This window comes from Physcomitrium patens, chromosome 8 (assembly GCF_059467195.1).
Source record: "Physcomitrium patens ecotype Gransden chromosome 8, ASM5946719v1, whole genome shotgun sequence".
Lineage (NCBI taxonomy): Eukaryota > Viridiplantae > Streptophyta > Bryopsida > Funariales > Funariaceae > Physcomitrium > Physcomitrium patens.
Window position 1 is genome coordinate 2,749,426 of NC_143417.1, and position 25,762 is coordinate 2,775,187.

General features: G+C 37.3%; 1 protein-coding gene and 2 long non-coding RNA genes across 10 annotated transcripts; 1 reads left to right on the forward strand and 2 right to left on the reverse strand.

Moving 5' to 3' along the window:
- Positions 1-9,905: 9,905 nt before the first annotated feature.
- Positions 9,906-14,141, reverse strand: LOC141045681 (uncharacterized). Of its 2 annotated transcripts, XR_012217996.2 has the most exons (5): positions 12,906-14,141; positions 11,707-12,331; positions 10,847-11,156; positions 10,567-10,661; positions 9,910-10,267 (listed from the first exon to the last, which is right to left on the reverse strand). It is a non-coding gene; the product is annotated as an uncharacterized LOC141045681 (long non-coding RNA). The 2 variants fall into 2 exon arrangements; XR_012217994.2 differs by lacking the exon at positions 12,906-14,141 and having other exon boundaries at positions 9,906-10,267; positions 10,567-10,658; positions 11,707-11,843.
- Positions 14,142-15,972: 1,831 nt separating this feature from the next.
- On the reverse strand, positions 15,973-20,301 carry LOC112285856 (uncharacterized). 7 transcript variants are annotated; one of them, XM_090252336.1, is made up of 7 exons: positions 19,739-20,300; positions 19,027-19,157; positions 18,782-18,851; positions 18,055-18,504; positions 17,061-17,304; positions 16,749-16,812; positions 15,973-16,574 (listed from the first exon to the last, which is right to left on the reverse strand). In XM_090252336.1, exons 4-7 carry the CDS (start codon positions 18,474-18,476, stop codon positions 16,540-16,542), a joined length of 765 nt encoding a protein of 254 aa, XP_090108462.1. In that variant the 5' UTR covers positions 18,477-18,504; positions 18,782-18,851; positions 19,027-19,157; positions 19,739-20,300; the 3' UTR covers positions 15,973-16,539. The 7 variants fall into 7 exon arrangements, with proteins under 7 accessions (XP_090108462.1, XP_024382920.1, XP_073392067.1 ...); XM_024527152.3 differs by lacking the exon at positions 18,782-18,851 and having other exon boundaries at positions 19,084-19,157; positions 19,739-20,301; XM_073535966.2 differs by lacking the exon at positions 18,782-18,851 and having other exon boundaries at positions 15,973-16,566; positions 19,739-20,267.
- A 2,188-nt stretch (positions 20,302-22,489) lies between these two features.
- On the forward strand, positions 22,490-23,445 carry LOC112285857 (uncharacterized). Its single transcript, XR_002970843.3, has 2 exons — positions 22,490-22,579; positions 22,949-23,445. It is a non-coding gene; the product is annotated as an uncharacterized LOC112285857 (long non-coding RNA).
- The last annotated feature ends 2,317 nt before the right edge of the window (positions 23,446-25,762 follow it).

Consider the following 25,762-nt stretch of genomic DNA (forward strand, 5'->3'; position numbering starts at 1 on the left):
TTTTGTAAGAAATAATGTAAAAAAAGTTAATTTCATCCAAATTTGTGGCTATTTTCTCAAAAGCTCTATTTTGATCTTCCAATGGTAGAAATTGACTTTTTTAAACTTCTTAATTACTCTCAAATCTTCACCTTTACTAGAAGCCATGTCTAAAAATAATTCTACCAAAAAATATTAAGAAAAAGAGTCTTTGTGTGCTCAAAATCACCAAATTAATTTGACACTAGCAAAATCTCAAAATGCCTTCATATAAACAATGGAATGCTTTCTTACTCAAAATACTTTTAAATCAAGTTTTGAAGCTTTTAATAAATATGTACATTCCAAAGAATCTTACTATCAAGTTCTTCCATTAATTTAAACCAATTCTTTCATAATATACTTAAATTAAGTAAAACAACTTCAATAATATAAAAAGATACTATCAAGGTCTTTCTATAAGGTCTAAATTAGCATTGCTTTATATGAAAATACAAGTTGAGATCTTACAAATCTTAACATCAATGAACACTATAAGATTTATTCCATATAAGTACAGCCACTAGAAAATGACATCAAGTTATTTGAATAGCATAATAAAGTGTGTGTGGCTCTATAACTATCAAGGACAAGAACTCGATGAAAAAGCAATTCAGATAAGTGAGCCTTCACTCAAAGAAAGGTAACAAAATATAAATAAATAAGTATGTATATTGAAAGAGAAATTGGAATAGCTATTGCGAAAAGACAAGAAAACTAGAGATCCTTGAAACTAGACTGAAAGCAAGAAAGGAGTTGACAAGAGTGAAGAAGGCTTCACTCTTGTCTCTATATATACTATTTAACTAAAGGCTTCGTGGCGATGTTCTATAGAACCTCCAATATGTGTTGACTTTGTAGGATACATGCCTTGACTTACAAGGCAAGTTTTTCTATGTGTGGGCCATATAGTTAGCTTGATCTTCAAGCTAACAATATGTGTGGCACATGGCCAACTTGTTGACCACATTTCTAATCCAAAAAGTCAATTAAAGACACCTATGAAGACAAAACAGCATCTATGAAGCTTCTAGGAAGCTTTCATATTAAATACTATAGAATTAACTTACCTTTACATACTTTTACTTACTTCCACTTATTTGTATATGTAATTACTAACTCACATGAGTATGTCCGTGATATTATCCCTTCTTCTAGGAATGAGTTCCATGAGGAGCAATCATCATATATTGAAGAAATCTATGATTCGATGAATTGTATTTGCCACATACTCTGATCTTTGTTCTCTTCGAAGATGATTGATAGGGCCTCTCAACCATCGATAGTGTCCCATACAACGGCGGGAAGACCACCTAGTTATTTGATCATTGTTGAGGCCTTCATAACTTTCTTCGAATAGAATATTTGGAACATCATGAGGAGTTGTTTCTACCTCTAGCAAAATCACCAAACATCGGGAGTCCCTTCTCAAATCGTGATACCAAATGCGTTGTATCTCACCATCTATTTGAGAAAGAACATGTCATTCTTGAAGATCTTCATCTCGATTACATCATCTTGAAGGTTGTGACAATCATAATATCTCGTCTGACAAGTCAACAAATGAAGGCTCTTCAGTCGAATCCACTCGTTGTTGGTTCTCCATCTCTTGAGCGTCACAACAACAAAGAAGCGACGAATAAGGATTGAAAGTAGAATGTTATCTTACTTAGATGTTGTTTCTTTTATAAAGAAGATTTTTATTTTGATTTTGATAGATGTCGTCAATGAAAAGCCTCCACCGCCTTTGCTGCATTTGCAAGATTCTTTATTGGCTCCCATGTGTGTTCACTAATACCATATCCGTGCCAATGGACAAGATATTTTAATTTATTTTGACGCTATCTTGAATCTAAGACTTCTTCTACTTCAAACTCTTCATTATTATCCAATTCTATAGAAAGAGGTGGAGCGTATTGTCTTTTTGGTATGTCCATTGTCTTATATGATTCAAGAAGAGACACGTGGAATACTAGATGGATTTTTATTGACTTCGATAGATGTAAATGATATGCAACTAGATTGATTTGTGTAGAAATAAAAATTGGTTCCAACTTTCGATAGTCCAACTTGTCACAAGGACGAGTGGTCTTGATATTGCGATGAAGTAGCCATACCTTATCACCCAAGTGGAATGGTAGTTGTTCCTTTCGATAGACATCTGCATTGACCTTATGTAATTCTTGAGCCTCTTTTAACTGTGCCTTTATCGTTGCATGTAGCTCTGATAAATGAATTGCCAATTTTTTTGCAGCAGGATTATCAACTTTTGAAAAGTCAAAAGTATCAGGTCGTGGATGATAACCATAATTAATAAAGAAAGGTGTTTGTTTTGTAGAAGAATGTACCGTGTTATTGTAAGCAAACTCTGCCAATGGCAAAAGAGTTGTCCAATCATCTTGTTGGTAGTTAATGGTACATTTTAAATATTGCTCTAAAACTTCTTAAACACGCTCCGTTTGTCCATCTGTTTGAGGATGGAATGCCGAAGTTAGTTTTATATCCACTTTTAGAATCTTGAAAAGAGTCCGCCAAAATCTTAATACAAATTGAGTTCTCCTATCTGATATAATATCCTTGGATAATCCATGATAGCGATAGATATTGTCAAGAAAGAGCTTAGCTGTTTCTTCACCTGTGATAGATTTTGTACATAGTACAAAATATGCCATCTTGATAAAACGATCTACTATCACAAATATAGAGTCATAAGAACCTCAGATTGAAAGATCCATAATGAAGTCCATAGAAACAAAAGACCATGGTTGTTCTGGAATGGATAATAGCTGAAGAAGTCCAAAAGGTCAATGACGAGGAGTTTTTGATCTTGAGCAAACATCACATGATTGTACAAAATCTTTGATTGCCTTCCACATTTGAGGCCACCAAAAATCCCTAGATATCAGCTCCAAAGTCTTATTATATCCAAAATATCCTACTGTTGGGAAGTCGTGACAAGCTTGAAGAATAAGTAAACATGCTTCTTCTTCTGGAACATATAGGCATCCTTCGAAATAGAGTAGGTTATTCTTGAATTCAAATTTAGAGTGATCATGAGATTTAGAAGAATTATTCTTAATATCATGAACAAGAGGGTCTGAAGACATACTTAACTGGACTTGCTTAAGAAAAGTTAAATCAACAATCAATGTTGATTTTATTGCTCGAAGATGAAATTGCTCTAGCTTAAAGAGAACCATTCTTTATTGCTCAAAAGCTGCATCTCCTCCATTTGGTGTAAGATAAGAACGTCTAGACAAGGCATCGAACAAACCTTATTATTTTTCTAGTCGATAAGTGATAATGAACTCGAATCTTAATAAAGACATACTCCAACAAGCTTGATGACGATTTAATACATATGCTGATATAAAATACTCGAGGTTCTTATGATCCATATATACGGTGACTAGATTAGAAGCGCCTTCTAGATAATGATGCCATTCTTGAAAAGAATCCACAATTGCAAGAAGTTCTTTGTCATGGATCTCATAATTGATTTTTACAGCTAGGAATTTTTTTGAATGAAAGGCTACTAGATGAAGTTTGTCATCTGTTTCCATTTGTGATAAAACCGTACCTAGAGCAAAGTATGATGCATCTGTTTCCATAAAGAATGCTTTGGAAAAATCAACACAATACAAGATTGGTGCAGAAACAAACGTTGTCTTCAAAGATTCAAAAGCAACTTCCGCTTCTTGATTCCATTGGAGTTTGTCTTTACAAGTCAAACGTGTAAGTGGAGCTGTAACTCGAGAGAAGTCCTTGATGAAGATTTGATAGTAGTTGGCAAATCCCAAAAAGCATTGGACATCTCTTATCATTTTTGGGATCTTCCAATCTATAATAGTTTGAACTTTCTTAGGATCTATCATAAGTCCATCATTTGAAATGATGTAACCTAAGAAATCGACTTGAGTAGTATGGAATATATACTTTTCTATCTTGGCATAGAGTCGTGCATTTCTTAATTTTTGTAACACACGACAAACATGAAGTTCATGTTCTTCTGGATTCTTAGAATAGATCAAGATGTTGTCTAGATAACAAACCACAAAATCTTCCAAAAACTCTTGAAAAACATCATTCATTAGATGTTGAAAAGCTGTTGGTGCATTTGTAAGTCCAAAAGGCATGACATTATATTCAAAATATCCATACCTAGTTCGAAATGCAGTCTTCTATTCATCTCCTTCTTTGATGCATACTAGATTGTATGCTCCCCAAAGATCTATTTTTGTACAGATCTTAGCTTGATTCAGCTGATCAAGAAGTCTAGATATTAAAGATAGTGGATACCTGTTCTTGATGGTAATCATCTTGAGTCCTCGATAATCAACACACATCTGCAATGATCCATCTTTTTTTTTCACAAATAGAATTGGAGCTCCTGCTAGAGATTTAGAATGGCATATGAAATTCTTGGCTAGATTTTCTTCAATATACTCCTTGAATTCAGTCAACTCATTTTGTGATAAACTGTAGATTGGTCCGAATGGCGGTTGTTCTCCTTCTTGAAGGTCAATTGAACAATCATAGGGACAATGTTCCGGAAATATATCCGTATTCTTTTTTTTGAATACATCTTGAAATTCTTGATATTGGCTTGGAATGCCACTTGAATTCTTTCTACTAGTAGAAACAGGTGTGGCATAAATAATATATGGTGATTCTTTCATAGCAGCATGCAAGAAAGCTTTTGCACCTATAAATATAGGTTTAATTGAACTGGACTTATGACTCTCTACTTGATTAAGTATACTGTTAGTTATACTTTTAGAGAAAGTAAGAATTTGAAAAATCCAATCTATTTGAGGGTTGTATTTTTTTAACTACGATAAACCTAAAATGACTAGATTAGAGAGAGATCTAATGTTATTAAATACTACAAAGCTATTGTGACCATTGATTATTACTTCTATAGGAAGGGTTTCATGAGTAATATCTCTAGAAGACAATGGACGACCATCTATGACTTCTACTTGAACAGGTTTAGTTTTCTTTACTAAAGATATGCTATGTCTTTTAGTAAATTCTTCATCTAAAAAGCACGCCAAGGCTCCTGAATCTAACAAGGCAGAGGCTTTGTAATATTTAGGTTTTAAAATAATATTTAATGTAAAACAAGGAGAGGGCTCTGAGGAGAGAATAGGACCTTTACTAGATGTTGTGCAAGGTTCTAGCCGCATGGTCCCTATTGTAGCTGGACAAACTCGTTTTTCGACATGTTGTCTTCTTTCACAGCCATACTCCTTATTTTGTAATTGCGTCATTTCTTTGGACAATATTGAGCAGTATGTTTTGATTCTGCACAATATAAACATAATCCTTCTTGATGACGACCAGTCTTTTCTTGCTCAGTAAGAGGTTTGAAACGTGTTGCATCAATTTGCATATCTTCTACTTTTGAATGTATGTATTGAAGAGGTATTGGTATTGCCATTGAATTATAGTAATGTTCAAGTGGAGGTCCAATACAAGTGGAGGTCCACTTGTATGGTTCTCAAATCAAAATTCAAAAAGACAATTGTCGCACTTCACAGCAAAGTCAATTGCTTAATTTAATGTTTGAGGATCAGGTAAGTTGAGCATTAATTTTTTTTACCTCTTATTGTAAACCATAGAGAAATTGGCAAATAAATGCAGCATCATCCCAGTTGATATCAGTTGAAAGTTGTCAAAATTATGAAGCATACAATGTTACTGATCGCTTGTCTTGTCATAAAATACGGATCTTATTGGTTGCAACACGAATTGCATCATGTTCTCCATACATGGATTGAAAATCTGCCAGAAAAGCCTCTAGATTATCTAATATTGAATCTCGTCGTTCAAGAAAAGATGAAAACCACGATAGTGTTGAATTTGAAAGAAGCGTACCAATGAATCTAACTTGCGATCCTGGAGTTGGATAGCTTTGGGATTGAAGTTCAATCACAAGTTGCACTTGATTGATAAATCCTCGAAACTTAGATCTGGTGCCATCAAAATTCTCGAATAGGGCAATTCTTGGTTCTCTAATACTGGAAGGACGTTCCTCCATAAAAGAAAGGATATGGTTTGGTGCAGATGTTGAAGCAGCTCCAACCATTTCTATATCTTCACTTCTTGCCAATCTTGTTGCTCCTTGTGGTAGTAAATTGAGTTGATACATCGCAAGCATTAACTCCCTCAATTGCTCTTGTATTTGTGCCATTGTACTCTTCATTTCAACAAGTTCTGCCATGATAACACTTAAAAAAGAGAAGATGTCTAACATCGCTCAAGATGAAGAGAAGAGAAGACTTGAGAATAAAGAAAATACTAAGGACAATATTAGTTTAGAAGAGGGTAATCCGAAACTTCTAATATGCTTTTATCTTATCAAGAAAAAGGGGTAATCCACTCTTAATCAAGATTAGACAAAGCTCTGATATTGTAGGTATACTCTTATCAATCTGTCAAGGATAAGAACTCGATGAAAAAGCAATTCAAAGAAGTGAGCCTTCACTCAAAGAAAGGTAACAAAATATAAATAAACAAGTATGTATATTGAAAGAGAAATTGGAATGGCTATTGTCAAAAGACAAGAAAACTAGAGATCCTTGAAACTAGACTGAAAGCAAGAAAGGAGTTGACAAGAGTGAAGAAGGCTTCACTCTTGTCTCTATATATACTATTTAACTAGAGGCTTCGTGGCGACGTTCTATAAAACCTCCAATATGTGTTGACTTTGTAGGATACATGCCTTGACTTACAAGGCAAGTTTTTCTATGTGTGGGCCATATAGTTAGCTTGATCTTCAAGCTAACAATATGTGTGGCACATGGCCAACTTGTTGACCACGTTTCTAATCCAAAAAGTCAATTAAAGACACCTATGAAGTCAAAACAACATCTATGAAGCTTCTAGGAAGCTTTCATATTAAATACTATAGAATTAACTTACTTTTATCTACTTTTACTTACTTCCACCTATTTGTATATGTAATTACTAGCTTACATGAGTACGTCTGTGAGAATCATCTATTGAAGAAATACAACAATTAGGATACAAGTAAGTAGAAATCAAAATTATTGCACATAAGAGAAGTATAGAATGAAATACATCTTTCTTCTAATATCTTTTACTTATAGAAAGAATTTATATCTATTGTAGTTGAATTTTATCTATAATCATCTTCATCCATCTAACTTAATCATAGATTCCTCTTAACCTAACTGCCACATTATTATCTTCATTTTTTTACTATTCTTTAACCATTAGTAACTTATCTTTAATAATTGTATCTTATTCTTATTTTAATAAGTAGTCCTCAAGAGAGGAGTGATGAAATTTATTTTTCATCCTAAATTCTTCATCATTTATTAATAATTCATTAAATTTATGTTATTTGTTGATCCTCATATAATTTTTCTAATTAATTAAAAAATAATTATAGATTATATTAGCTTATTATATTCTAAAGCTAATAAAAAATTAATTTTTAAATATATTTTAGAGAAAATAAAATTTTAAAAATAATATATATTCAAATAAAAATAAAAATAAAATAAAATTAATATATTTTTTTAATTTAGTGACAAGTATTCTATGAAAAATCCAATTGCAAATACAATGTTTCAAAATAATATGATGTAGGATTGAGCAAACAACATATGAGATAATCATAGCTACCTCTATTACCACCTAAATTCAAATATAAATTATTCTTATTATAGAGCATCTTTTTAATAATATAAAAGAACATATATAATTTATATTTTTAATTTTAAAACAGAAATATTTCTTAAAGAAAGGATTTTGCACTTCACTTAGTACCTCTAAGTTCGGAGACAAATATTAAGAGATAAAATTCTCTATTCCATATCTGACCTTCTATTAATAATAACTATTGTAAAATATATTTTTTAACATTAAATCTAGGTATTCTTTTGCATCACATCTTCTCAAGTATATAAAAAAATCTTAAAATATATAAAAATATATAAATTAAAAATACATTAAAGCTTAAATTTTCTTATTTTTTAGGTATTTTTTGGATATGTACTATTAGATCACAATATGGTACGTTAATATTCTATCTAATTTTTGCATTGATTTTCAATTCTAGCATGTTTTTAGTTATTTGTAAGAAACATTAATTCTATTTTTGTACAAATAATTATAAAAAAAAAATTATAAAAATATTATTACATTCTATCAAATTATAATATATTAAATTCTTTGCATGAAGTTTATTCTATTTGCCACCTTCAAAAACAAAGGCATTAGATTAAATATAAATATGTTAAGAAAAAAATTCTTTTTTAGAGAAGAGACCAAATTGAGTATGATTTTTTATTAAAGTAATATCTTTTTAAAAAATAATATTAATTTTTATAATTATTTGAATTATAATTTAAAATTTTGAATTATAAAAAAAATTATAAAAATTCAAATTTGATTATATTATTATTATTTGAATCCTCTATTATTCTATAAAATAATTCAACCAACTTCTTACCTTCATTTATCTATATAGATTTCAACTATTGTAACAATTTTGGAAAAGCCTTCTATTGAGTTATATTTGTTCATAAATTTAAAATGATAAAGATTGTAGTACAGCATTTTTTTGTGGTACACCTACTTTTTAGACCTTAATTTTTGTAGGCTTTGGCATAAAATAATAATAATAATAATAATAATAAATATGTATTCTTTCTTGATCCAACATTTTGATGTTGGAATTGAAAAAGAATTGAAAGCTTAATCAACTTTTAATTTATAAATTTTAATTTAATTTTAGGTTAAAAAAATATTTTTGTCAATATACTTTTGTAATATTGCAAATTAGAATGTTAGAAATGGTTTTTGATGTGCTTAGCTTAGAATACATATTTGGCATATCTGATTTTTTAAGACAAACATTTAAGACATCATAAAATATCTTTGGCTATATATAATCTCTTTTTATAAATTTTCTGTTGTTTATAAATTTTCTCATAGCTTTTCTTAAAATAGAGTTTTTTAGAGCTTAATTGAAATTATACCTCAATTATGTTTTTTGAAATTTTTGACAGTAATAAAGCATGAAGATTATTTTATTTTCTACATGTGGAATCAGAAATAAAATCAAATGTCATTAATTTCTTTCTGGTAGAATATAAAGGATATATAGTTGATTGAGTTGAAAGTACATAGTTGGATCACCTATACTTTTTAATAATGTGTTTGTAAAGGAAAGTAACCGTTTATTGTTTCTATATAGAGGAAGGATGTGAGAGCAAATTAAAGCAAGGAAGAAATAATAGTAGACCAAAGGTTGAGAGTGATGATTATTACATATACTTGGTGAGAATCTTGTTTAAATTGAAGGTATCTATTTGAAAACTAACGGTACTGAACCAAGATATATATATATATATATATATATTACAAAGACTATTGAAAGACTTGCCAACATAACATGTAATAAGACAGAAGTGATTCCTCTACATTTATCAAAAGAAATGGGATGCATTTTTTTATTTACAGAATTAGGTTAAAAAAATTATTATGGCAATTAAGGTTAAATTTCATATAACATCTCAAAGTAAGAAAATATTTACAAAAAATGGTAGAAAAGGATCTAATCTAGAACTATTCTTCAATAACACAAGACTCATGTAGGAAGGATTTTTTTAAGAAACAGTCTATTGACTAGCCCTACTTCCTGTAATAGTCCTCTCTACATCAAGATCATACTTTACAGGTTAAGAATGGATAGGTTCTACCAAGAAAGGAGACAAAATAGGATTTTTTTTCTTTCTTATTTTAGCCCAACAAGGAGGACATCACAAGAGTTGCTCAATAGGATTTAACTTGGACAAAACTGAACCATCACAAGCACATGCATCCATGCAACATTCCCACAACACAAGCAATGGAAGTGTCCTGCCTTGCCTTCAGAGGCAAGCAGTACAATCTAATACTAGTCCAGTAGAATTGTCAGAATGTAGCCCTCCGAGCCATGCACTGCTACAGAAGAATCATAGTGGATTTTAACAGAACAGGAGAGTCAGGACTAAAATCCACATGTCTGCCTAGAAGTGAACCCAACTCATTAACGGCAGGGAGAACGACGAGATCTTAAATTTTTATGACTTGTTAAATCTAAGAGCTTCTTTTCGTAGCCAGTAGCAGCTGCTCACCATATGGCTAGTCCAAACAATTGAAGTCACCGTAATCCGGCCATGCGTCATCTTCTCGCATGCATTGCTCCAAGGATTGGTAATCCCACCTGCTTCTGTCATTTCAAGAATTATCATTTTTGAGGTTCAATTTCCTCGATGAACGAACTAAAAGCATACAGTACACACATTAAAAAAAAAGAAGATATATCTGGAGAAATACTACGAAGATTTCACGACAATTGCATTACACTCGTGTATAGTTTTTGAACGGAATGGTAAAACTCTGACCCGTAGAACCACAAAGCTGGCAACCAATTATCGCCATCAATCCTGAAAGCTCAATAAACAAGACTAGCTACTTGAGATGCAAGCCTTAAGCAAGAGCTGTGTGATGTGGATATTCGAGAGCTACCTCCGGAGATATCTTGGAGAAGAGAGTCATAAGGAAAGTCTCCATAAGGAAAACATAGGAGGTCTGTGCCCCAGGAATAACGTGTTCTTTCTCTACTAAGCAATAAGCACCATACAATATTGAGTTTCAGCATAGATACACGCTTACCGAGTCCCTCACAACCAAATAACAAGGTAAATCAGACTGCAATTCTAACTGCGCTAGCATGAAGTTCGATTCTCAGAGGGTACAGACGGAACCAATGTCAAACTGAAAATCGAAATTAAGTTCAAAATGTCACCTAAATAAATTAGGACATCTTAAGAGGAGTTTAGACAGAAATTTTAGAGATTTAGAATTCCAGCTCCTCGCTTAAAAACATTCTTCCGTGATGAACGCGACGCTCTCTCAACTCGGGCCTGTTTTATGCTGGAAGCATTGAGCAGATTCCATCTTTCCTTTTGGGTAATTTCTTTGGCAAGCAAGCAAATTGCTCCATCCATTACTGGGCAGGCCTCACTCGTTCTAGGAAAAGACTTGCATTCTGTGCATATCTTTGATTCCACCAACTCTCGTCCATAACCTAAAAATGCAGCTTTTTACCACCAGATCTGCCCACAACCAACATGTTAGATTCCTAAACTTCAATGATTTCACATGTGAGACAACACAAAATCACTAGATGTACAATTATTCTGCAAACTTTTACACCTTTTCCATGGCCAATAGCACGGGTTTCCATGAGTATTAATATATATATATATATATATATATTGTACCTATACATGGCTAGCATGGAAGTCTCCCTCCTCTTCCTAACTTTGGATGAACAGAGTAAGACGATATTCTGAAATCGGTGTTCATCCAAGACGGACCAGCACATTTTTGGGCAAAGCACATTCAACTTTGCACATTCAACTTTGTTTTAACTGAGCAGAATTTGTAAATTTTAATGTGCCCGAACTGGCAGTGAAAGAATGAAGAATGCGACTCACGGGAATAGTGTGATGAGAAGAGAACCGAGAGCAGCGGGCGAGTATAACTAGCTTCACTTCAATACCTTGTGACTTAATTAACATAATTAAGAGAACTAGAGGAATATCGCAATTAATACCATTATGGGAGCATCAGTAAAGACGAGGAAGTAGAAGGCTTCAGCACCTGGAGCAAGCCCAAGACGCTGAGGATCTCAAGTGGAAACTTACTCCTGCAACTAAGGTGCTATAACCAAGCTTGTCATTGAATATGTCTTCGATAGTTCAATTTGTTTTTTTTTTCTTGGAAGCACACATCAACCAAAACGCACATTAATGCTCTGACCATAATTACCTAGAAAAGGAAATAACAAAAAATCATAATGTTTTCAATTAGATCGCTTACACAAAATATTAATAACTCAGAAACCAAGTTATTAAGATGGTTTACTTCAATCTGTACTGTGAAACTTCCTAATGATAAAGAAAAGGAATTTGTCATGCCATTCAATGTATAGATGCAGTAAATTTAAACAATATCATGAATTTCCAACCCTCAGTGCAAAGTTAAGCCTAGTCTCGATTTTAAAATATATATATATATATATATATATATATAGATAACATCATATTAACTAGACTTGCCTTTATATTTCGGAAGTGTGGATTGTAAGCATGAGCACCAGTGTCAAAAACCACCATCTCAACGTTTGCACCAATAAATCCTTTCGCCTGAAGCTTTTCTGATTCAAACATGGATGTGTCCTTCGATCACCGTCTCAACCCAACGAAAGATACATATATGATAAATACTGGACACATGAGCGGTTCAAATTACAACATGTTATGACATTAAATGCCTCCAACTCTCAATGATGAAATAAACCAAATTTTGTGACTTTACCCCGGTTTTGAATTACAGAGAAAACCTATCAGTGTTCAACAGGAAAATAAATATAAAAATAATTACGAGAAAAGTGGGCAGCAAGCGATGAAAGAATTTAGGACCAGTTAATTGATGTCTCTATTTCCTTTCATATAATTAATCCAATTGCTAGCTAGATAGATAATCCTCTTACCACTAAAAGCATCAGAGGTAAAATTTCACAGTGCAAGAAACAAAACATCATAACATTTGCTAGAAATAAAATAAAAAAATCACTATGAAAGTAAAATTAGCTTAAAGAGGGACGCATTCCGCAAGACTGACCAAAAATTAGCAGATATACCAATGGCTTGCAACAAATATTTAGTGTTGCACAATATACTTAAAACATGCGGCATCTCAACCTTTAGATAGAGTGCACCAACCATGATTTTGAGAGTTCGACTGATTAGCATCATTAACCATTGCATAATGTTAGAAACACAAAAATTCGGCATTACCTACTGAAGAAGCCTGCGGCCGTGATCAAGTGATATAATAGCGAGGAGAGAGATTCTGCATCCTGAAATTCATTCACAAAAAATAGTCCAGTGCGAAGTTGGCCAGGAGGCGTGCCCATCAGCATTTCCTTTTTCACTTCCGGTTCAATCACTTCATGTGATCTTTCCAATCTTAAATCGTCCTTTCCACCACAATGCTAATGCTCACTCTTCTTAGATGTTAAAGGTCGAGTTAAGTTCATCTGTGATAAGACACACGTAGTAAACTTGGATTCCTGAAGTTCGTCTAGCACATCGTCATACTACGTCGTTCTTGCCCGTAGCAGTGGAAAATCAGAGAGCGAAGCAGATATTGGATTGTTGCGCTCGAACTATTTCCGCCCTTTGCCATTGTCCTCTAGCTTCTTATCTATAGCTAGTTTAAACTTACAACAGTGTCAATACTCCTTCAATCTGACAACCTAATCATCACTCATACCTCCTGATGTTCTAAAAAATGATTGCTCATTCAGTAGTAATACCCTCTTCCAGGTGAAACCCACAAGCCCCGTCGTTCCCTGCTCTACACTCTGTTGGTAGCTCAGAGGAGCAATTTCGCCAGTCCATTCCACATCTTGTGTCTCACACAGTACCAAATTTCATTACATGCTCAGCAAGCCCAAGATTGGGGTCTTTAACAATAATTTGCCTCAACTAGGCATTACTAGAGTTTTATGAACCTGAGCAAGAGAGTAGTAGCAGCAGTAACTAAGGTGCTCTCCATGCTATTAACACTCTCTTACTGGACTGACGTCGCCACCTAACCTGTGCCTCTTTCTCATGAAAATGTCGTGTGGACCTACCTTTAAAACTATTCCTCTCCGACCTGATGGATCCGCCGACAGGATGCAACATTTCTATTTACAAAACAACGCAATCCTCTTTTCCTACGATGGACCTAAAAAGCAAGTATGCTTTGCTCTAACTATAGATTCTCACCCAACGTCTGAGAAGAATGCGCATACTCTGCGACCCTGACCGGCCTAGCCATTTAGCCATAGTTAAGCCTTATCCGTAGAAAGCTCATGCTTACAATTTAATACAAAATCGTCGGGTGAAGAAGAAGTAGGAAAACTACTTGTCAGCCAAGCAATTTTATATCAGTCAACAAATTGGAATGACTTTCAACACGCTACTGTCCATTGTGTTAAACAGTACGCACTCCGTCATAATGCCAGCGGAGTCGGATTGGCAGACAACCTAATAGATCGTTCGTTCCAAGCTCATGGGCTGTTATTAATGTGTCTCCAAGCACATGCTCTGCAAAGTTGTCTAATCGTTAGTGGCCTCGACAGTTCGCCGTCAAAAATAGCAGCATAGATTCTGCCAACGTGCGCGCCGGATATAGTTAAATTTATCAGTCACAACATCAAAAACTATATTACAATCTCTCGACAGTCCCCACCCCTCTGTGCTTACTAATAAGATCTTTCTCTTACAGTGGTACTTTCCTGTCACTTAATCTGCACAGAATTTCTCATCAAACACCAATTCTAAACAATCTGAACTAATTCCTAAGTAGCGTTAAAGAGCACGAGGACAATAGGAACAACGAGATTATCACGCAAACTCTCTGCTGTTCCAGTTGCTCTCGTTCAAGGCTCGTCGACGGAAAACATCACCACGGATACGGAGCCAGCTGCCGAGCCCAGGTCTTCGTCCGCAGGACCCACTGACGACTTTCGTCGACTTGCCGGCAACTGGAATTATGCCGCATGGGCCACATGTGTCTTCAGAGAATGAATTCCTCGACCACAAATTCGTTTCAGAACAACATTTGTCAAAGGCTGCAAAAAGACGCTTCTGAACAATTAGTGATGAGGTAGGGTCTGGGTTGCCGAAGAAAGTGTGGTTGCCCTACGGAGGTCGCTGCTTCGGAGACTCTGAGGCTTGAGGTGGTGGGTGATTTGCTGTTTCGTGTTCATAAGAATGGGTAGATACTGGGCGTGAATCGTTGCTACTCATGCCTTTCGTACACACCTGAAACACTTTGGAGATGTCCCGATTGCAACCCATAATCAGTTTTTTGCATAAATGTGTATCCAGATCATATTATCCAATCATCGGCTCTCTCAGTAAACACCTGTCAGCGAATGGGCATGAAATCCTGCACTTCAATCGGGTGTTTTCTCCATTGTATCCGGATACGTGGGAGTACCCTAGTGGAGCAGCTCCTATTTTGAAGATTCTTATCAGTTAAGAAAGCCGTCGACAAAACCAGATGTTTTAAGTAGGCGCTATTAATTGCTTCAGTGACCAGAATTTCCACAACACCCCTCCCATGTGTGGTGATGGGGGACTTCACCGACTCACAGGGGATGAATGATGAGTTCATCAGATTCATCATTGAGCATTTCTCGGAGGTCGACCACATTCTACCAATTCAGTGAAATTGTAGACGGTTGGAAAAGGTGCAACGAATTGTCTCGCTTGATCCAACCAAATAAAAGAACTGAACCATTCTACTACTGCCACATAAACAACTGTGGAGCCTGTCCCGATTTCGCAGAACAGGTATCCAGCTCGCACTCTGACCTTTTTCGCTTCATCCGTCCGTCACCCATGAGTATGTACAGATATAGATGTCGGGTGGTTGCCTCCGAATTTGTGAGCAGCTCAGACAATCAACCAACTGTTGGGAGCGCCTAAGGTATTGGTATAAGGGGAGCAGGGTTCGGGGTTTTAGAAATTAATACACAATCATTTATGAGCAGTTAGACAGGACTAATGGGTTAGGGCTTGTTAAAATGTCCTGGACCGAGGAGCCATTTGAATTCTTTTTTCATCCAGTACCAGGCACCGGCTGGGCCACACGCTGCTAGGGAGTGGTGCCGCACAAGATGCGGGTACAATTTACAAGACACGACACAACCTTAGTACAAAATAATGAAAAGTGATTTCTGAGGTGAACAACGAAGCATAGGCATCGAGGACAGCATGATAAGCTTCACATTCAAGCAGGCATCCATCCAACCCAATACTTCTGGTGCATGGCCCCAATGGCTTCAGAAGATATAAACAACAGAAAGAAAGAAACTGCAAATATCTTGATATCAATGTCAGATATCGAGTTCATTGAGTTAGAAGATGCTTGCTGACTACGATCCCGACGACATTATTCAACAGCCACGACACTGAGACCTCCTGTATCACGCTGCCAATATCAGTATCTGAGTACCACGACATCAAACTTGCCGAAACTATCCTGAAGTACAATATAGATACACAGCCACCTCGTCACAACATTGTGAGCTCCACCAGGACACTTTATCTCGCACATGACCAGGATTGCTGAAAAGACCAAGTGAAACTTGTCGTCATTTCGTTACACATGCCTACCAGAGCCACGCCAGCGGATACACCATCAACATGGTAGGCAGATCCACTCCACTATGGCAGGAAGTGTCTACCCTGCTTTGATACTCACCATGCGCTATTAGTCAATACTATGGTACAAAATGCTTCCTTTTCAAGTACTGGAGGCTCAAACAATGGTTTGATGGGGTAGGCAAAAGAATGAACCCATGACGAATCTGCTAAACTACCAGCCAGTTGTCGGAACTGTGAAGCCAGTTGCAGCCTGTCGCTGCTGCCTTCAAATGCTGTCAGGGAACCTGCGATGCTGGATCACTCTAAACACAAATTGTAATCAGTATAGCAAAATGCCATACTACCACAACAAAGAACATAGCTTCAAACCTAAGAATACGAGAAACACATAGAATGAGAATAGTCGGAGCGGGGATGCATCACAGCTCAGAACATGGTCAATCATTACTGGCAGTCGAGGGAATGAGTACATACATAGGGGTTCGTTGAGGTATCGAATGGATGACGGACATGTCAAAGACGTACATAAACCCAGACCCTGCACAGGAATAACAGTTAACTCCTTCGAACTAAGATGCTCTTCATAGCATTTACGACAAAGTCCACACTCATGTCTGAAAAATTCGAAACAAGCCTCTTCCCATTCCTTGGAGAGAATGACGACGCACCAAACAGGCAACCAACAAATTGGTACTCTCAATAGCAATGTCAGACAAGCATAGGTACACACAACAAGAACTGGCACTGATTATGCAATGCTGATATGTTTGGAGGTCAAAGACATACCCGTTGAATAAGCGTAGACTTTCTGGGTTTACCAGTATACTTGTGACCTGTAATCTTCAACCAGTCCTCCTGGATTTCTTTCCGTGTCAGAACAAGGTGGAGCTTTGGCAATTTCAAAGGAGGTGGAGCAGGTTCTTCGTTGGCCAAACGCTGGGCCACTCGCTTCGATCGCTTCGTAGCTCCTTTGCTGCTGTTGGTTGGCGCTGCTATAATCGTAGCAGGCACAGCCTCATTTCCACGATTCCTGCACTCACCACAGCTCTCACTTCTGAACACAGCCATGGAAAAGATTGCTCAAGATTCTGAAGATCTACCGCATGCTACTGACTCAACGGTCCAAGTGACCCTAAAAGGCACACCAGCCTCGATCTTATAAACACCGAACAGGTTAGAACAGACAGCAGCACTTCCAAATTTGCACGCTCATAGGGACTTGGAAAGCGAACTGAGACACCGCTACTACTACTTTGCCCCGACTTCAACGCCTCGTTGCATCAGCTACGCGACATGGTCGCTTCTCCCTCGCATGACATTAACTGCCTTTCAGGAATTTAGTAGACTACAGCATCTCCTCTAATCATCCCACTCAGCATGAAAACGAACTTCGGAAGTTCAACCGCACAATATAACACTTGAAACCTAATACCAGAGACGATCGCTTGCTATAAACTAAAACATAAATACAAAGGGATTCCACACATACGATCCATCTGGTAAATGTAGAAAAGTATTCTACCATACACGCAGCGGAAAGTACCCTACAAATTAAATCCTTGTAACTAGTCCTCCGAAGTAGTGCCCAGCTGTGGTGCATGCACGTAAAAATTTTAAAAGCATTATTTCCAAGTCCGTGCCCTTCAATGCTAACCATAACTTCAGAGACCATGCACCTCGTAGAATATGAAGATTACCAGCGACTACGAATACCCTCAGTGAATGAGAGGCGGTCTGATAGATAGCCTAGAGATTCCAAGTAAAGGCACCTCAACAATACCTGGTCAAGGATCGTAGCCCTCTCTCCATATCTTCCTTCGGCGGAGTGAACGACCTAGGCACACGTCGTTGTCTACTTCGAGAAATGGGCTGAGGAAACTCCTGCTGACTAGGCACCTGGGATACTGGCCGCCTGGATGCGGGTGCCTGGTTCACCTGTTGCTTGCATCGTCTCATTCTACCTCCATCGCCCTCTGTTCCCGCTGCTACCTCATTTAGGGTCGTCACACTGCTCTTCTTATCCCCTCCCTCATCCTTCCGAGGCAATTTCACATCCGATCGCTGTCGCTGATGTTGCGTTTTCTTGCCTCTCTGTCGTTGAGTTGCGGAAGTGACATCTGCCCCTCCATGAGACTCTGCTCCCGCTTGCTCCTTCTCTCCCTCCCTCTCTCTCATCTCCTCCGACACATCGAGCCTCTGCATCTTTACAATCTCTTCGTCGCTGGATTGCCTTCAGATATACACAAATTCCGGTGAGCGCAATGAACCCCCACAAACCATTAATAATGCACTATGTACGACACCACAACAACCCCTAGCACTAGACCTGGAACCATTGCCATCAAAGGTTCCGCACCAATTCTTGTTCAGCAACAACCTTGATCCTGTGTTAAACCAACGGTACGGAGGACCCGGTTGAAGGTGAACACGATCCACGCGAAATGATAGCAATCAGCAAGATACCAATGTCCATGAACCCCCGTTTGAGCTCAAAGAGAACCTTCCACCTTACAAAGGATGGTATCCGCAACTCCTATACCCTCGCATGCCATCGTCCCGCCGTGTGTAGCACGCGACCTGGACGACGACGGACGTAAACGCTTTGAACATGACATACATACATGCAGGGGACCATTCTACATCCTACCCCAAACCCCACGTCCCTCTGTACTACACCAAAAAGCACCAACGACGGTATTAAATGATGGAGGAGAAGAGCCGAAGAGGTAAACAAAACAAAACAAAACTCTACCTTTCAGTTGTAAGCAATGCACTTGTATGTCCAGGCTTACGAACTGCAGACACGGACCTGCTTAGTTCTCGTTGCCACTCCATAAAGCGCTCGCTTCTCACCACTGCCCTCCGACTCCCCGTTCCAGTTGGCTGCATTCCCCAAAACCCCACCCCCCCCCCACACACACACACGCACACACAGGCTCCCACTTTCATAATCATCTCCGTACCGCCATCGCTTTCCATGAACACCATATCTAACCTAAAAACATTGATACACTGACCCTATTTCCAGCATTCCATGCTCCAGCTATTAGCACCTGCACCGCGAAACGGCATCCGAAGATGCTAGTCCTCGGCCATTCGGGGGCCTTACCATGTCCAACGAAGCTTTCCTACTCCACAAAAACATCACTCACCATATCCGGCACATAAACGGACACCGCACCTCACCCCGCATTCTCGTCCCCACTCTCCATGAATTCTTTTCCTCACCCTCAATTTCACATACCCCACATCTCACAGCTCCACCCGCCAATCACAGGCTCTCCAACCAATATCATGCCCCCAAAAAGAATTATGCCAACCTCGAACGCACGCTTCCCCAAAATCGCCAGCACACTCCTAATCCAGTCGTACCGTTGCCAGGATTGCCCATTTTCCACAGACGCAATATTAAGTTCACAGGATCACCAAGGCGGCACAATAACAATAGAATAAACATAACGTACCGCATCAACAGCTGTGGCAGCAGCAGCGGCCATGCTCCAATCCCCACCCCCGATGACGAAGATGGTGCTGATGACGTGGTTCGGAATGTCCCGGATGGTAATATTGACAACGACCCTTCAAGAAGTTCCTCCTTGCCGTCTCCCCCGGCCTTCCTTGGAAGCCGGAGCATGAGAGCATGCCTTTGACTACACCCCGCTCCCCCTCTCCCCTACCCTTCAATGCCCAACTCCAACTCTCTCACATGCACCACCACCAGCAACAACCTTTCAAAGAGAAAAATAATAATAATAATAATAATAGCAGCAAAGAGAGAGAGAGAGAGGGAGAGAGAGAGAGAACTCCCGCTGTCTGCAGGAAAATAAAATAAAAACACACACTGACTACGGAGATGCGAGACGTAAGATGGTAGTGAGTGGTAATGGTGCGAGAGACTAGTAAGAGAGAGAGAGAGAGAGAGAGAGAGAGACTCAGTCGAGAACCAGAATGGGCTCGAGACAAGCAGGAACCAGGAGCAAGAGGAGGAGGAGGAACAGTAGCCCCGCGAGTGACTGCGAGAGCGAGGGGAAGAAATTCTTGTACTAAGACTACTGCACGAGTTTAATATTAACTCTCTCGCAGGGGGGAGGGGAGAGGGGGTGGGGGGCAGATCATAACTTGGCTGGTTGTTGTCAGTTGCAAGTTAGCCACACTTCAAACTTGTGCCATGTTTCGTGCCCCGCGTCGCGTTCCTCTACTTTTCCTTTACCTTTCCTTTCCCTTCCAGCTTTGATTCTCTCTCCCCTCTCTCCGCCTCTCATGTTATTATTCCAGTTCTGGTTGGCCGTGGAACCCGGTCTCCACTTATCCCGCTCGCCTCGATCTCTCGAGTCTATGCGTCTCGTGCCTGCTCCCGGGATTGTAGTGGAGCCTGGACCCAGTTCTACCCCCCCAGCAGCAACTGATGATGCCTCCTCTGTTGTCCCCCCTCCCACTTCGCTCACTCCCTCCTTCGCTCGCTCGCTGTCCTCCGCTTTATTGCTACCTCCCACCTTCCTCCTTCATTACGCTTCTGGCCTGCACTTTCACTTTGGCGACGCCATCTGCTTCATTCTTCCGGTGTGTTTCTTACGATTCCACCGATGCGGTGCAGTCTAAGCGGCGTTTTTGTGTCCAAAGTGGGAAGAAGATGAAGAAGCTTGGACAATTTTACTTACCCTTTGCAACTATTCTTTCCTCACCCGTTCTGAGTCTCGCGTGGAATATTTCCATACGCTTTGTTTCTGGAGTGCAGCATCCTAAGCCCATCCTGCATTCAGCCACGTGGTTTTTGTTTCACTATGACGTGAAAGCATTTTCAATCTTTGACACCAAAAAATAATCGATCCTATTCTTTCAATGTCTATTTATTTATTTATTTATCTTTCCTTCTCCTGAGTTTATATTTGTCATACACAAAGGAGCCCAATCTTGCGTCATGTAGTTTACTTTCCTGGACTTGTATTCTAAATTTGTGTATTGTTCTGTTTTTGCTCTTTTAACTACCAGTTCTCAAATGTCTAATGCGTTGAGTAGATTTTTACAGTGTTAGTTGTGTATTTTTTTAGATGCTTATTAAGATGAATGTCATTCACTTCAAAGTTAGTGGAGCTAATTTCAAATAAGTAGAAACAAATTAAATCGATTGTAAGCCACAACCCAAAACCATAGATTACTCATTTTCGTAAGCTATAAAATTTTACTTTCGTACAATTATTTATAAACTGACAAAGCATATTTTGTGTAACGTGTCATCATCCATTTAGATTGCTATGCACATAGTTTTTTAAAACCATTAAAAATAAAAAAATTCAGTGACACAGTATTTCTTTACAATCTCACGATTCCACTTCAAGAATCAGGGTTGACATGAGGAACAGTCACGCCATTGCTCCATGTTACACTCGGCAGTATCAAGACCCTAGGGTTTCCAGAAGCTACTTCTACACAGAATCTACTAGAAGCTAGGGCTCTATGAGATCTTCATCCAATGCATGCCAAACCAACTCAAGTTGAAGGAAGGCTCTACTTAAGATACTTTGTCCTAGTAATACAAAACCACTCAGTATATGAATCAACCCAGAATGTCAAAAGAATAAATATCTAGATTCTATCCAATACTAAAAATAAAAAAATAAAAAATGAAATGATATTCCACATCACTATGCGTTTTTAGAGTGCGACAAGTTTAATTTCAGATAATAATTTTTTAAGAGGAGGAAAATCACAACGATGAGGAAAGCTAAAGGGTGATGAGGTTGATTGGGATTACAGCCATTGAGGGAACCGAGGTTTGTGAATCCTTTTGGGAACACCCATGGAGTACAATACTCAGGGTATTATTATTGCACAGCAAGGAATTCCACAACGGGGCCCTGTTCCCAGGCGACAGATTCTGCCTGGAACAGGGTTCGTGTGAAAATATCCATAAGCGGGGATCCCAACAAGTGAATGTACATAAATAGTTCATGGGAGTTGGGAGAACTTTGAGAGCCGTTGAGAATCTTCGGATACTTTTGCATCGATGGAACTTCTTCGAAATTACATCAACGATAGAACTCACGAGAACGTTAGAACGTGGCGAGAGCGGAGGGGGGATCGGAGTCCAGGTGGACGAAGGGCGTGGCACAAGCCAGCCACGTCGTCGAGGTGGGCAGGGTCCACACTGCTGATGCTGCTACGTGTGTGAACGAGTCTCCTCGTGTTGTTGCTCTCTCTCGCCATCTCCCTTGGTGCCGTAATTCTGACTGCAATTTCTCGACGTATGTGTTCCCTGGATTTGATGTTGTCTTATTTGTTGCCGAATTGCAAGGCCTGCTGGACACGTGAGATTCTCTATGGTTTCTCGGATTAGAGTTTGAGTCCCTTTAGGGTTTGAACCGTGCTTAATCAAGAGTGCTGTCTGAAGTTTCGGGTGGGAGACTGGTAGCTTAGCAGATTGAGCGTTTCGTGAGCCTGTGATGGATTAATATTCCTCGTACTGGAAGTGGATGCTGAGTAGCGGATAATATTTTTCCTTAGCGCCCTGGAGAATTCTCTTTCGAAGTGGTAGCTATGTGTTTGCGGATTGGCTTCTATTGCCCTCGTGATTTTTATTTTTATTTATTTTTAAACATCAGTTGCTCTTGGTGATGACGCTGTAGGTAGGCTTAAATTCTGAGTCTCAAGTTTGTTTGAGAAAGTGTTTTTTGCAGGATGTTGTGGCATGAGACAACTTGTGGAAGTGCCGGGGAAGGCAAATCATCTAGTCCAGACAGAACAGCTGCTTCTCTGCAGAATTTTCTTCCTGCAGGTCATGTGGTGATCGATCGCTGGAAATAACATCCGTTGTTGATTCCTGTGCAGTCAACAATCAAATACCTTTATTAGGATCCGATTTGACATCAAATGCTAAACCCTAAATGTACTCATATTGTGATCTCTAGCAAGTAAGGACCAGCGCTTGTGTGGCTCAGCGGGTGCTTCTCGTTCTTCGTGATGACAGAGGTGTCTCAAAGCGTGTCGTTGCTTTGGGTCAAAGCTTGTGGGAAAGTGTCTTGTACACTCTAACTCATTGACTTGATAATCATCTAGTTTGAAGTTTCGGTGTGCAATCATCAAATGGAAAGAGAGGTTGGAACACAATCAAGGTGCTTGAGCCCTGCAGCCACTTACAGTGTCCAGATTCTTAATACATTTTGATTTTTCACTTCATGTTTTCATGGAATTCATGTTATTTATATGCATTGGTATTCACTTAAAACCACATCGGTATGTTTTATTTCAGATCGGATAGTCATATTGGTTTCAACGTAGTTAGAATTACTCATATGCGTAAGGTTTTCAATGAGAAGGCAAATAGTAGAATCTGAATTGTGGTGCTAAAGGTATCATGTGATAACTTACTTTGATACTAGATGAACTCGTCTAGTTGTCACTGAAAGTTTGAATCAAATGAAGCTATTTTTATTTTTGTGAGCAAAAGAATATTTTTCAAATTCAAATACAATACAATACAAATAGAAAGAAATAAAATACATAATGGAGCTTTCATGTATGAAGTAGGATAAGTAAAGAAATATACAAAAAAAGTAGATAATTTAGTTCAAAGAATTACTTGTAAAAATGTAAAAAAAAAACATTAAATTACATTAAAAATATATATTTAGAAATTCAAAGATGTATTAAAGTCAATAAAAAAATAAATTAAAATATGAAATACAAAAAATAAATTACTCATATTTATTTAATTAAAACTTCTAGAAAAAAAATATTCAATGTGGAGTTTAAATTGTCATTTCTAAGAAGAAGAATCTTGATATAATGGGAGGAAATGTATTGAAAGAGTGATATATAAAATTGACCATAGAAAAAAATAGTTTATTGTAGATGCAAACCAACATGTTTCATTGATTATCTTTGGGATTTATTTATTGTTATTGCAATGCAAGAAGGATTGAAAATTACTTTTTCTTTAGAATAAATAGAAGTTCTTTTGTTGTATAAGTTAATATAATCCGCAAAATAAACACTAAGTTTCCAATAAGTTTTTCTTCAAGAATTCTTGCTTCAAGAACTCGATCCATAGTCATGTAATTACCAATTGGATTCCATTGCAAAGTCCTTGGCGAGGAGCAATATTTCTTAGTAGCATCACCAAAGTTTCAATCTTAAGACAAAGCCTTGATTTCGATATTCCAGATGAATTAAGTGACTTAATGAATTCAACTAGATAAATATTATTATTGTCAATATCATCTTCAACAACAATTTCATCAGCACTTAAATATTCTTGTTCTTTTTTGGAAAATATAGTCATAATCTTCTCATTAATATCTTCTACATCATCATTGGGTATGGATAAAATGATTCTATCTCTAAAGAAGGCATCATTTGCTATATTGTCTATTACGAGCCTTAGATAAAAAATATCTACTAAAGACATTAATTTTTGATCAACAATCATGTGATTAGGAAGCTTAACTATATTATTGGGGAATAAATTTGTACTATTTCTAATTTTGCAAGTGGCAAATAGAAATATTAGTCAATAATAATGCAACTATAAAAAATTCAAATGTACTAACATCTATATATACAATGTGTGTTTGCATTCTATACTTGAAGAAGCTAATTGGCAAACTCAATATTTGCTTGAAGTACTCTTGAATTCAACTTCATATTTTCTTTTAATATATGGATTTTTATTTGAGGCCAAAGTATTGAACATCAAAAAGATGCTACTATAATTTCTTCTTGAGTTCTTTTTACAATTATTAGCAAAATTTAGCAAAAGTTTATACCAAAAATTATTGTTGCTCTCTGAAATAGGCAATCAATATCTCAAATTTTTCTAAAGGAACAATCAACTCCATCAAGACAATAATGATGTCGCATTGGAAGTTCATCCCAAATAATAAGCAAAGTTTGGCAAAAAAAATCAATATGGTCAAAATTCTTGATAATTGAATAAAACAAATCTTTGTTACGATCTAGTAGAATCTTGAACATAGAATGAATGGTTCTTCCTCCCTCAAGTAATAATGTAGCTATTCTTCATTATATAACACATATAAAAATCTTTTGTATCAAATAAACTTTAATTATGAAAGTATTGTAGATAAATATCTTACCAATTCATGCAGGTCCATTTAGAAAAAACATGAATCCATGTTGTTCTATTATAAAAGCCATAATATCATCATATGCCTTTTTTTGTTCAAGATTTATTTATATAACATACTGCTCTAAATTTGCTTCTAATTGTTGAATATTCTATGCTCTTTTTTCAATAATAAATTGATTTTTTATTAATTATTGCATTTCAATTGTTTCTTGGTAATGGCATTGGAAGAAATTGTATAAGCGTTCTATCAAAATCTTATAAAATCCTATCTAGTAAGAAAAGCCCAAAATCTTTAATCTGCTCTTCTATTCGATTGCTAATTCCATATTCTCTTTGAAAATGGGCATTGAGATCATTCAAGATGGTTTTCTAAAATCTTTAATATAGATTTAATGGATTTAGC